We start from the raw sequence: 12,873 nt of genomic DNA on the forward strand, positions 1-12,873 counted from the left end.
TATCAAATGTAGTTCATGCTACCTGGGTTTCTAAAACATTTACATCAGAACGTTGTCATGTGTCAATGCGTTCACATATGTCTTTACAATCACATTCACAATCACTCCTTTTTTTTCCGACAAATAATTCTTGGGCTTTCTTTATCACATCTGCCCTGCATGTATTCACTGGCATCATGATAATCTGTGATGAATACAATGCTTGTAGAGATGTCAAGTAAAGGTCATGCATTTGTGTTAGTTGTCTATTATATACATATTTTTTTAAACAAAATGAGCAGTAGAAATGTGTAAAGTACTATGTAAACTTACATTTGGTTTCTTCGGAGTAGAACCACATTTCCATTGTGGATTGCCCATGTATGTCTCCATGTGCCTCATGTAGTATAATCCACAGTCAGTCTTGTTATCTGCTGATCTCCCATTCATCTTTATCAACTCAACAGTCAGCTTTTTCACCTTCTCCTCCAGATTGGTGTGTCCTTTTTTATGCAAATACATTGCAAATGCGTTTTTCTGCAATTTAAAACTAGTCAGATATGCATCATATATTCATGTGTGTCTTTATAATGAAGTAGGTAATTGGAGTACTTACTAGGACTTTTGAACTATCACCATACTTTTGTTGCATTTTTAGCCCCTTTGGGAGTGGCCTATTGTCAATGATTTCAATAATTGACGTATTAAAATTGAAGCACATGAGGAAGAAGTAACCATGCCGGAAGATGGTAAAGAAAATCTGTTAATAATTAATAAAAGATTAGTAGTTTGTTTAACCTTAAGTACAATATTTTTTTTTTTTTTTGCATGAGACATGATTTACTAGCTGAGCATCACTTATATCTAAGTTAGCAACATTTTGTATCTCAGTGTCCAAGCACTGCTCAAAGTCTAATTGTTGTCCAGAGTCAGGTTGCTTTGCCCAATCTGATGGGCTGCCTAGTTGGAGTTGTAAAAAAAATCATTTTATGTTATATGATGTTATTTATAAAAATCATGCATAATGTAAAAATTTGGGTTGCTTACAAAAGCTTGTGTTGAGAAGAACATTCTTTTTGGCTTATCAATCCCTCGGTTGAGATCTAACTGGTTCAGTCGTAGACACCAAATGTCTAGGAACATACTCTCTAGCTCTCCACTTCTCAATGTCTGAAATGTGTCTCTGCTCAGGTAGTATCCACCATGAATAAATAGTTCTTCCCTAACAAAAGTATAAGTATAAATATTTAAGATAGTTAAGCAAAAGAATTGAGATAATAGAGTATGTGATGAGTGTGTTTCAACGTTAAAGGATGTTCTTCAGTTGGATTAAAGAAAACATAATCTAAAATTAGCTTGTCCTTGGGACCAACATTCTTCAGTCGTTCATCATTTTTTGTCAAGTAGGGGGATCTCAAGTGTAGGGGCAGATTTTTGAACCTCCTAGTCTTTTCAATCACCATTTCCACAGAATGGTCATCATCATCAGGCTTGGCAATCAAACTGCATTTTCATTGTTGAAATGTATAATAAGCATGTGAGGTATGCTGGTCAGTTTTAGTTCACAGCCACTATAGTTACTTTTCATAAACACAGGGAGGAAATGGCTGCGGAGTGAAGTCGTCGCACTGGTGTGGGTAAAAAAACCCTAACAATCTGCTTTCGAAGTCCGAGAACTTCGGACGCACATTATATTTTTTTTAAATGCGCTCAACTATCTGCGTCCGAAGCCCATGAACTTCAGGCGCAGCTAGTCCAATATTTTAAAAAAATCAAATTTTAATTACAAAATTATCATCACGTCACTTTATGCGTCCGGTGTTTGAACTTCAGACGTAAATTGTCCTATTTTTATGGTCATTTTTGTACTAGTAGAAGTCTATTATTTCGTTGCTATTGGAACACTATTATAGAAACAGAAGTTTTATAATTGCATCAAGCCTAACATTGTTTATGTGAAATTGCTAGCAACATTTAATGCTCCGTTTGCAATGGAATAGTTTTTAACATACCCTCCAATATCTTTGAGGTACAAAGATTTTGGCATTTTTGCGATAAACCAATATGTGGTTTTAATGGCTATTTGGGTACATGCTGTTTTATTTTATTCCCATGATGTCAAGTTCCAAATTGGTTATGCTATATTTTAACTCCAATGTCTTATGTGAGGACGATAAAGCTGATGTTACACAAATGAAAAATGGATACGTTTATAAATATTTGACAAAGTATATATAGTGTCAAAATTCATCCCACATGAACTCAAGAAGAGTTACGAGATTATTATACAAAATGTTCACTCTAGAGACAATCTTGAAAATTGTACTATATCATTTCTCTACACTTGCTTTTGAGAATTGTTTTATATTAGAACTTGTAGATTTTGTAGATTGTTATCTTCAGGGGGAATGACATTTATTTAAGGAGTAAATTACCAAAATGGTTCCTCGACTATGTTGATTTCACATTTTTTGTCGTAGTTATTTAATTTTGACTTGGCTAATTACATCCTTCGACTATCAATTTTTTAACCATTTTGGTCCTCCGGCAACTTAGACAAAAATTTTTTAGAGATATTATTGGAAGTTCGCTGTGAATTCTCCATTTTCTTTTGGGCTCTCTAGCGCCCTCTTCTGTTGCTCTTCTTCATGATCGTTCATCATCTCCCCGGACTTTTCCTTGTCCACCTGTGCTCTCCCTTTCAAAATCTGCACCAATTCCCCCCCATTGCCGCCTTCTTGTTTCTCATGTTCTTTATCAGCACCTTGTTGATGTCCGTCGGCGTCATCTCCGCTGCCTCAATCACATCCTCTAGCTCGTTGGAGAGGTTGTTCTCTACATTGGCACCGGCGTAGCCCAGGTAGTTCTTGAGGAGAATTTTGAGGGCTGGAAAAGTACAATAGCTCATGTGGATTTGCTTGTTCATTCCCTTTGCGCAGCAATGTGGGATCGAGTTTCTCTACATGGTTGGTGGTGAACATGAAAATCCTCTCGCTATCGTAGTAGGAACACGATCTGTCTGTGAAGTTCAAGATGTTGGAGGGGGTGATGGTGTTGGTAGCTCCATTGTCACAGGCTGTAACACCCCCAAACTTCTAACACAAGAATATATAAAATAAAGGGGAATATAAGTAAATAATAACTACTTTCAAGGAAAAAGTATTCAAGTGCGTAAGCATTAAAGTAACTCATAAGTTCAGGGGTGTCATGCCACATCCAGGACTAACTAATTTCGGATGCTAAGGCTAAAATCTAAACATCTAAAAGAAACAAATTCAAAAGTCTAAACCCGAACATCGGTTCATACTAGGTATCATTACATAGAATAAGTCTCAAAGCTAATCAAAACTCAAGTCCCAAACTATCACCAAGGGTGAACTGCTAGGTTAGCGAGTCTACCACGCGCTCTCACAAGCCTACTCCATACCAGAAACATTTATTAAAACAAAATTAGCGAATAATGCTAAGTAAACCCTACTCACTGTGTAAAATATGTACATACATAGTTTTGTATTCAAAATAGGTTTTGGTACAAATAGTACCACTCACGCATTCTATCAAACTCCACAAGAAGGTTTTCAAAATGATAACTGAGCACAAGGTTATGAGTTTATGAAAAGGAAATGCATTTATTAAAGTAGCCTTCTGAAATAAGATTAAGACACAGGAGAGTACCTGGACCAAATTACTCAATATCCACTTATACAAGATCACTAGACTCAAAGAAACATAATAAGAGTACGAGAGTTCATTTCTGACAAAGTACTTATACATATGTTCATACAAGTACGTAGATATTCATAACAATATAATATAGGAGGAATATGTCCGTTGTCATCTCAAATAGGTTTCTAAATCATATCATAACTGCACCCAAACTCAAAAATCATAATAAAGTAGTAACCATATCGCAATAGTATGGCCATAATATTGAAGTGTCATATACAATTTTAGAGATAATAATGAACCTTAGCAAAGCAGAAACTCCACCGTAGTGAAGCCTAGTTAATGGTATCCACACATCCACCACCTCCGCCCAAACAGTAGAACCTCATCTAATCACAACAGTCTAGCAACGCAGGACTCTACCGCAGCGAAGCCTAGTGAACGGTGCTTCCCACACATCCGTCACCTCCGCCCAACCAGTAGAACCCCACTTAATCACAACAACCTAGTAACGCAGGACTCCACCGCAACGAAGCCTAGTCAACAGTGCATCTGTCACCTCCGCCCAAACAGCGGAACCTAGCAAAGCAGGACTCCACCGCAGCGAAGCCTAGTGAACGGTGCTTCCCACACATCTGTTACCTCGGCCCGAACGGCAGAACCCCACTTAATCACATTCATGTAGAGCCGGAGCTCAATCTCCAACACAATCCATGACAATTCAATCATTAGGAAAACCTCCAAAATAACACATTTAGACAATTCCACTAAAATAGTACATTTCATATTATAAAGGCATACCCTTCAAATTACTTTAAGTATATAGTATTCTCAACATACATACTTATTATACCATTTAAAGTAGCTAAATACCATTTCCCAAATGTAGGGTTTAATCATGAAATCCCATATGTCATGTGTATACCAAATATAAGGTTCCCAAGTATAAGTATATCTAAAACATATATATATATATATATATATATATATATATATATAGATTATATATTTCTAAAAGTATAGGTTTCAAACCATTAACACTTGTTATGGTTAATAGTTTCCCCATATAAGAAAACTATTTATATAATCCTAAACACATAATAGGTTTATTAAGTTAAAATACTATCACAAGGGTTGAAAGAGCTTAGTTGGGGATAACTTTAATTATTAATTAAGAGGGTTAAGGGTTCAAATCTCATTTCAAGCAAAATAAATCATGTTATAACTATAATATATTTTTTTTAAAAAAAATACACAAACAGGAATGCTGGAAAGTGAGACCTATTCTCTTATTATATTGGTCTAGAATTGTAGGGAATTAGTAAGTTGGGGTCTTGCATTTATTCACACACACATATATATATACATACATACACACACATTAGTAAGCATGGTATGATAAAATTATTATTAAGTTGGGGTTAAAGATATATATTATAAGACCTATATAATAGTGAATTGGGCCATCTAGTTTAAGATATTCATAGTATAAAGATAAGGCTTTATTTTATACATTGGGCTATAAAATAAAATATCTTTAAAATGGACTTTGTATTAGAAGATAATATGCTTACTATTTCTTAGCTTTTAAAATAATCATGATTGAAAAATAATTTAGTATTAAGAAATAATTTTACAAAATAATTTTTGAATTAAAATATATAGGGTGTTACACAGGCGTTAATGGTACCGGGAGTGGAGGAGTAGAAGCGAGCAGTGGTGTTATTCTGGCCAGTCGTTGGTTTTCTTTCTGCTGGCGAGGTCGATGGAGCAGTCAATGTCCTTAATTACTATGACCGATTTGGAGCTTGTTTTCATAAGTAGCTTTTGGAGATCGAAATTGGTGTGGATCTCGGTGAGTTCCAGGTCGTAGATGTCGTAGCCCAAGAAATTCACCATGACGGCTATCATACTAGACTTTGCGGTGTCCTCCCAGGGTGGCCACGAGAGTCTAGAGATCCGCTGCGAGAGTTGGTGTACAATAGGTGATCTCGATTTTTTATTACAAAGTCAAGGTAGGACCCGATGGTGGTGGGCGTGGAGGAGAAAGTCGTGCTTCTCCTCTGAATTACTTCATTACCCTTATACTTGTCGAAAGTTTGGTGCCTTAAGTCATCGGAGGACCAAAATGGTTAAAAAATTGATAGTTGAAGGATGTAATTAGCCAAGTCAAAATAACTAGGACCAAAAAGGTGAAATCAACATAGTCGAGGGACCATTTTGGTAATTTACTCTTTATTTAAGTCAATCCTGAAGATTAGACTTGAATCAATCATTAAGATTGGTTATCCTGAAAATTATGCCCTGAAGGATTATGATTGATTAATGGTTGTACTCTTTTTTCCTTAGCTAAACTTTTTCCCATCGAGTTTTTTCTTAGCCTAAGGTTTTTAATGAAGCAACCCCGTATAACACATGTTTTGAAATGGATCATGTACTCTTTTCCTTGATTAGGTTTTTCCCACAAGATTTTTCTAGCAAGGTTTTTAACAAGACATGAGTGTAGTAAGATAATGGCCAAGTGGGAATGTTGTGGAAATATATATTTTGATGGCATTATCCTATTTTCTAGGATCATTGATCATATTCTGTTTACCCATGTTGTATATGTATTTCTTGCACTGATCTAATGAGAAGGAGGTTCTAGTGTTCATGAGTTCAACATTCTCTACCTTCTCCATCTTCTTCTCTATATTGTTTTGAATATACAAGCACACATTTACACAAGATTCATATGAGAATACATTATTGATGGATACTATACTAGGCCTGGGCCACATGGACCGGCCAAAGAGAGTAACTGGATCAAGAAGGCCTAAGAAGGAGACCCGGTACAGAGCTACCGAAGAGTACAATCAGGATTGGACTTAGTATTTTTAATATTAGTATGATTAGGGCTTATTATTTATAACGTAACAAGGACTACCGAGGCAGGCCAGGATTCTTACTTCTTGTAGGGCTCTAGGCACAAAATATGTAAAAATAGACCCTCCATACATGGAGAAGGGACAAGCAATTCTGAGTAATACAATACCTATATTCTCTCCATATATTTTTCCTATATTCTCGCTATTCTAACGGTAGTGTTGGCCTGCCTTTGACTATCCAAAAGTCATAAAACCTATATTGGTGTCGTCCGTGGGGAACTGATACGAAAAGCTTCGTACTTTCCTCTAAACTTGAGAAAACATGGTGACTACACGACGAAACACGCGAATAGATCAGCTAGTGAGGGGTTAGTGAGAAGCTCTTAATCCCTTCTTGCGGACCATCTAACCAACCAGCTCCCTCGTGGGATGCCAGCCAAGAGAATCCTCGGAGGGAGGAGAGAACCCACTCGGGCATACGTCCACCGGACACTAGTATCCCTCGGATCCAGCCGGTCGAACTCCCCCCCTGAGATAATGGATGTCGCCGAACACCTCCTTAGATTCCTAAGCCCAAGACGAACGATGAGAGGCATGTCCCAGCCAGACCCCTCTCATGAAACCATGAACCCCGGACAGCTCAAGGGGGCTCGCAGGAGAGACGACGGAGGGCAATCTCAGTCCATGATCATTTGGAACCCTAAATCTACAATCCACGGCCCCACGACATGGACAAGGGAAAACCGTGGCAAAAGGCCCACGACGAAGGGTTAGGCTCAACCTCTGCGGCGAGCCCAACCCACCCACGCAACCAACCCCCATGCGAGTGGAGTCGCACAACGATGGTTCTTATCATTGCCGCCATGATCTATTTACTACTTTGAAACCTTAGGTGAACGATTCATAACATACTTTGCGGGAAGCATAGAAACCAAAAAGCATTTCATGACCTTGACCACCATACGACAAGGAGAAGTAGAGACCCTGAAAGAATTCTTGAGAAGATGGCAAAATGACGTACAAAAGGTGGAGGATCTGGATGACCGAAGAACTTTAACACTCTTCATAGAGGCCCTAAGATTAGGGGACCTATTCGCTAGCCTACGAAGGGATACACCAGAGACATACGCCTAAGCTATCCAGCGAGCCAACAAATATGTAGAGACAGAAGAAGCTTTACGACAAAAGCAGGAAGCAAAGCGATCCTGTGATGAAGCAGGAATGCATCTAATGGACCGATTGTCAAAAAGAGAAAGCAAACCAAGTACCCACAGAAGACCAACCAGCCCCCGTCATGAAGTGGGCCCCATACCTATGACCCATCAAGTGTATAAGATACAACCACCCTGCCCCCACGTCTGTAGGGGACCTACCGTCGCCACCTCCCTTGCAATCATCCGATAGGGGGCCTAAATATTGCCGTTATACAGGCGTTTAGGACATACCACTGAGGAATGCATCACTCTGCGAAAAGAAATCGAAAACATCATCCAAAGAGGGCGACCAGCTACTCGTCCCAACCAATGGCTAAGGCAACCCAGGCACCCAAGCAAGGACCCCATTCCTATTGATCGAAGAACAGAGCCCCCTCTAGAAGGTCCCAATAGGCGAGGCAATGAGTGTGAGGGGCGAGACAATGAGTGTAAAGAATAGGAAGAGCGGAACTGGAAACACAAGCCCGTAATCCACTAGAGATGATATAAAAGACTGATTGAGTGCGTTTGGAATTCAAGACGGCACAAGAGATTTTACTTATAGTTTAGAAAAATAAATTCATATAGTCAGTTATCATGTACTTTCGAATATTATAGTAAGATAATAAAGTTATTAGTTCGAGTTATCAGTGAGCCACTCTCGCACTATTCATGGATCATTCGGTCTTCCCACTGCCCGACCGCGCGACTGAAGATCTCCAGGAACATAGTTCAAATAATTTACACCGGAACGCCTGTAAGGTAATAATCAGGTTACGATAAAACAAACGGAGATGACGACCAGAAGTAAAAACTTGACAAGGTCAGGCGTTGAAGAGTATGGGGTACGATCGGGAGTTATGGGTAAGAAGTTTATGGTAGAGTATAGGGGTTATAGGAGAATAGTCTAATAAGTAAAATGGTCTAAGGCAGAGTCTAAGAATTCACGGGGTAGTTAGGAAAACGAGGCATAGGAATAAGTCTAGACGATCCACAATTCTCATTAGCCAGTAGAATACACATATACCCACCACAATGTGGATGAAATGTATATTCACTAGGCAGTGGAAGACTCATATACCCACCGGAAGGTGGAAGACATATACCCATTAGCCAGTGAAAGACACGTATACCCACCACAATGTGGAAGAAACGTATACTCACTAAACAGTGGAAGACTGATATACCCGGAAGGTGGAAGACATATACCCATGAGCCAGTAGAAGACACATCCACCACAATGTGTGGGTTGTGACCAGGTCAACTTAGTCGAAGATGATTAAACAGCATCCCTTAGCATACTTTCCAGAGACTTCGAATCCACGAAATCTCAAGAAAGTGGGGGACTGGATGATGGATAATAACTAGGCCTGGGCCAAATGGACCGGCCTAAGAGGGTAACTGGATTAAGAAGGCCCAAGAAGGAGACATAGTACAGAGCTATCGAAGAGTACGATAAGGATTGCACTTAGTATTTGTAATATTAGTAGGATTAGGGCTTATTATTTATAATTTAACAAGAACTCTCAATATGAGGCAAAGCATGATTCTTATTCCTTGTAGGGTTCTAAACTCAAAATATGTATAAATAGACCATCTATACATGGAGAAGGGACAAGCAATTCTGAGCAATACAATACATATTGTCTTATATTCTCGCTATTCTAACGGTAGAGTTGGCGGGCCGTTGACTACCCAAAAGTCATAAAACCAACCATTATTATAATATACAACAAGATCTACATTACTCTATTGCATAATTATAAAGCTAGTTTTTAAATAGCAAGTCACATTTTGAGCATGTTTATATGGTGCCAATATTTGTGACGCTGTGGATAGATATCAGTCAACCTAGATAGATAAGAGTGTCCCCATGCGATGTGAAACCTCATCACCAATAAAAATATCAGAAATAAATTATTATTGCAGATTTCTATTAAATATATTTTTTTTATGGTTGTAAAATTTCAGAATAATACATCCAAGATTCAAGGTCCCTGTCCTGTATTCTGCTTAATTAACAACATTTTATGGTATTTCAGTTCAGCACAAGAAAGCTAGACTCCATTTAATTTAGTTATGCTATCAGATCTTAAAATTCATAGTTTATGCATTAAACATGTCCTATCTATCCACTTGCAAGATTCCTAAAGATTCTGCTTCAGTGGCAACAGTATCTTGCTTCTTGATTCATAGAGGGCTCCGAAAGATTAGTCATCTCACGGTTGTTTCCCTGTCTGATCATTCTTTTTCTTCTCTGAATTCTTGTTCAGCTATTTTAGGGGAGGGATTGAAAGAGAGATCCTGGAAAAAAGCTGTAAATTGTCATGGGAATTGGCCAGTTTTTTGCAGTGAAGAAAGGGAGAGGTCGAAGGGGAGAGATCCTGTGTGGGTTGTGACCAAGAAATCCTTGGGTAGAAAGAAAGCATTTTGGAGGAAAATTATGTGTGGATCAAACAAGTTGAGGAGTGTAATCTTGCTCAATGTTATCACAGTTGTGTACGGTATGTAATCGAATCTTAGAACTTGACATAAATAAAAATATTAAAACAAATAATTTATTAAATTCAATCAAAATATAAAAGAATATGATAATGAATGTAATCTAGTAATAAATAAATATATAAGTAGATAATGCTGACAATGTGCTTATTAAGTAATACATAGCTAAATAGGTGATAGATGATTCTGTTTTTTATTTAGAAAATAGTTTTTAAAACTTCTCCAATTTTCTAGTAAAATTAAAAAATATATTTTCTGTTTTTAAAATTAAAAAGTGTACTAATAAATATGTTTTCTGTTTTTTATTCTCCAATTTTTCAGAATACTAAAAAAAATTCTCTAGTCAATAAATGGTCCTGAGGGCTAAGGTACTAAGCTAATGTCTTTGTATGCATGTAATTAATGAGAGATGTTGGATGGTACAGCAAGTAACATTTGTGTTGTGAAAGAGGTGGAGACATTGATGGATCCAGCAGCCTTCTCTGCAATGCGGTTCTTGATTTGTGCAATTCCATTCCTGCCCTTTGTGTTCCAGGCAAGAAATGATGTTGAGACTCGGAATGCAGGGATGGAGCTGGGATTATGGATCAGTTTAGGGTACCTCATAGAGGCATTAGGACTACTCACCTGTGATGCAGGCCGCGCCTCCTTCATCTCACTCTTCACCGTATGTAACCCATTCTTCTGCAACACCAAAACATGTATTCATTATTGCAATCTCTCTCTCTCTCTTTCACACACACACACACATATATATAAAAGAGTTCAGGTGCAGGTATATCTTCAGTACGGTTGTGCGATTACAGACAAACATTAAAATAGTGCACCTTTAAGTACACAAACCACACAATTAAAGTTTTTAAATGGTGTACTTTTAGTACACAAACTAAGCACCCTAATAACACAAATCGCACACTAAAGTTTTTAAATGGTACACCTTCCGTACACAAACTGCGTGCCTTAAGCACACAAATAAAACACTTTAAGAACACAAATACACCTAAAGTTTTAAAATGATGCACCTTTTAAGTTTTAACATTGACGCACTTTAAGCATACAAATCACGCACCTTAAGAAGGAAAGGAGCGCACCTTTAGAAGGAAAACCACGCACCTAAAGCTTTAAGTTGACGCACCTTAAGCACACAAACCAAATACCTTAAGAATGAAAATTACACACCTTAAGAAAGAAAACCACGCACTTAAGCAACCGCACAACTGCACCAGAGAAGACCAACTGCACATGAACCCATTTATATATATATGTATGTATGTATGTATATCTAAAGCTAGCTAATTTGATCCCTGCTAGAATTATCATTGCATTGCATTGTTTACTGATGAACAACAGGTTATTATGGTTCCATTGTTTGAGAGCCTCTTAGGAGCAATAATCCCTGCTAGAACATGGTTTGGAGTGTTCATGTCTGTCGTAGGTATTGCCATGTTGGAATGCAGTGGATCTCCTCCAAATGTAAGTAAGGAAGGAAGGACCAATTTTCTTTGGCCCGCATTCACACACTCCGGACCATTTGCTTTTTCTGTCAATGGCTTACATGATTGACTTTCTGCGGGCATTTGTTGGCTTGCAGCTTGGTGATCTGCTCAACTTTCTTAGTGCCATTTTCTTTGGCATTCACACACTCCGGACTGAACAAATAACGAGAAGCACAAAGAAAGAGAGCATGCTACCACTTCTCGGATATGAGGTTTCGATCTGCTCTTATTTTCTAGCTCCCAATTCAATAATAGATTCATGGTTTTAAATGGCTCTCTCAGTATTGCATTGCAGGTTTGTGTTATAGCTGTCATGTCTGTTATCTGGTATGCAGTCGGGGGAAATTTCGATGGATTTCAAGAGTGTGATATCGGTGGCGGATGGTCTTGGAGCATGTTTTGTGAGTGGATGGTTGCATTTCCTTGGATTCCTACACTGTATACGGGTGTATTTTCCACTGGTTTATGTCTCTGGGCTGAAGTAAGTATATTATATATGTTCTTCATCTTCCCAAACCCCTCCCCTCTCGCAAGTTTTAGCAGATTGCTTTCATTTCAAACCATCTTACAACTAACCAAACATGTGCAGATTGCAGCAATGCGGGACGTTTCAGCCACAGAAACAACAGTGATATATGGGTTAGAGCCATTGTGGGGGGCTGCTTTTGCCTGGTTTCTCCTTGGTGAAAGATGGGGCTTAGCTGGATGGATAGGAGCAGCCTTAGTACTAGGTAGGTAAAACTAACTATATTTATTACACACCCACATGTTAATGATGTTTCTCACTGAAAAATGGTGTCCTGTGATGTGATGTGATGTAGGGGGAAGCTTGACAGTCCAAATTTTGGGATCTTATAGTGAAACAACAAAGGGGAGTGACAAAAAGGGTGATCTGCTCATTGCTTCACAACACAAAACCCTACCAAACTCAAACTCACTCTCAGCTTCTCCTGTGGTCATCTCTACAGACCACAACTTGGTGGACAGGTTGAACAAATAATAAACCTACTTATATTATATAGCATATATGTACATATCTGCTAAAAGTTTAATAACACCACACGGCACGGCACTGCACATTTATATTTTATGTTACATATTCATACTCTAAAATATATATTCAGCACTCAGTGTATGTTTCAATGCTGTAGATGAAGAGAATTATTCATG

The 12,873-nt window shown here is 38.2% G+C and overlaps 1 protein-coding gene and 1 pseudogene across 2 annotated transcripts; one reads left to right on the top strand and one right to left on the bottom strand.

Moving 5' to 3' along the window:
- Positions 1–2,555: 2,555 nt before the first annotated feature.
- On the bottom strand, positions 2,556–7,377 carry LOC116012889 (annotated as a pseudogene).
- Positions 7,378–9,720: 2,343 nt separating this feature from the next.
- LOC116012622 lies at positions 9,721–12,853 on the top strand. Of its 2 annotated transcripts, none has more exons than XM_031252216.1 (7): positions 9,721–10,209; positions 10,615–10,874; positions 11,558–11,680; positions 11,799–11,915; positions 11,999–12,184; positions 12,293–12,434; positions 12,525–12,853. In XM_031252216.1, the coding sequence occupies exons 1-7, from the start codon at positions 9,825–9,827 to the stop codon at positions 12,701–12,703; spliced, it is 1,392 nt and encodes a 463-aa protein (XP_031108076.1). In that variant the 5' UTR covers positions 9,721–9,824; the 3' UTR covers positions 12,704–12,853. The 2 variants fall into 2 exon arrangements, with proteins under 2 accessions (XP_031108076.1, XP_031108077.1); XM_031252217.1 differs by having other exon boundaries at positions 9,725–10,209; positions 10,633–10,874.
- Positions 12,854–12,873: the final 20 nt, after the last annotated feature.

This window comes from Ipomoea triloba, chromosome 3 (genome assembly GCF_003576645.1).
Source record: "Ipomoea triloba cultivar NCNSP0323 chromosome 3, ASM357664v1".
Classification (NCBI taxonomy): domain Eukaryota; kingdom Viridiplantae; phylum Streptophyta; class Magnoliopsida; order Solanales; family Convolvulaceae; genus Ipomoea; species Ipomoea triloba.

Bases quoted from the DNA above. Each gene is read 5' to 3' on its own strand.
- LOC116012622 (XM_031252216.1), top strand. From the start codon at position 9,825: ATGTCCTATCTATCCACTTGCAAGATTCCTAAAGATTCTGCTTCAGTG. The intron at 10,875-11,557 runs GTATGTAACCCA...GATGAACAACAG, and splicing joins CCTTCATCTCACTCTTCACC to GTTATTATGGTTCCATTGTT. The intron at 11,916-11,998 runs GTTTCGATCTGC...ATTGCATTGCAG, and splicing joins TACCACTTCTCGGATATGAG to GTTTGTGTTATAGCTGTCAT.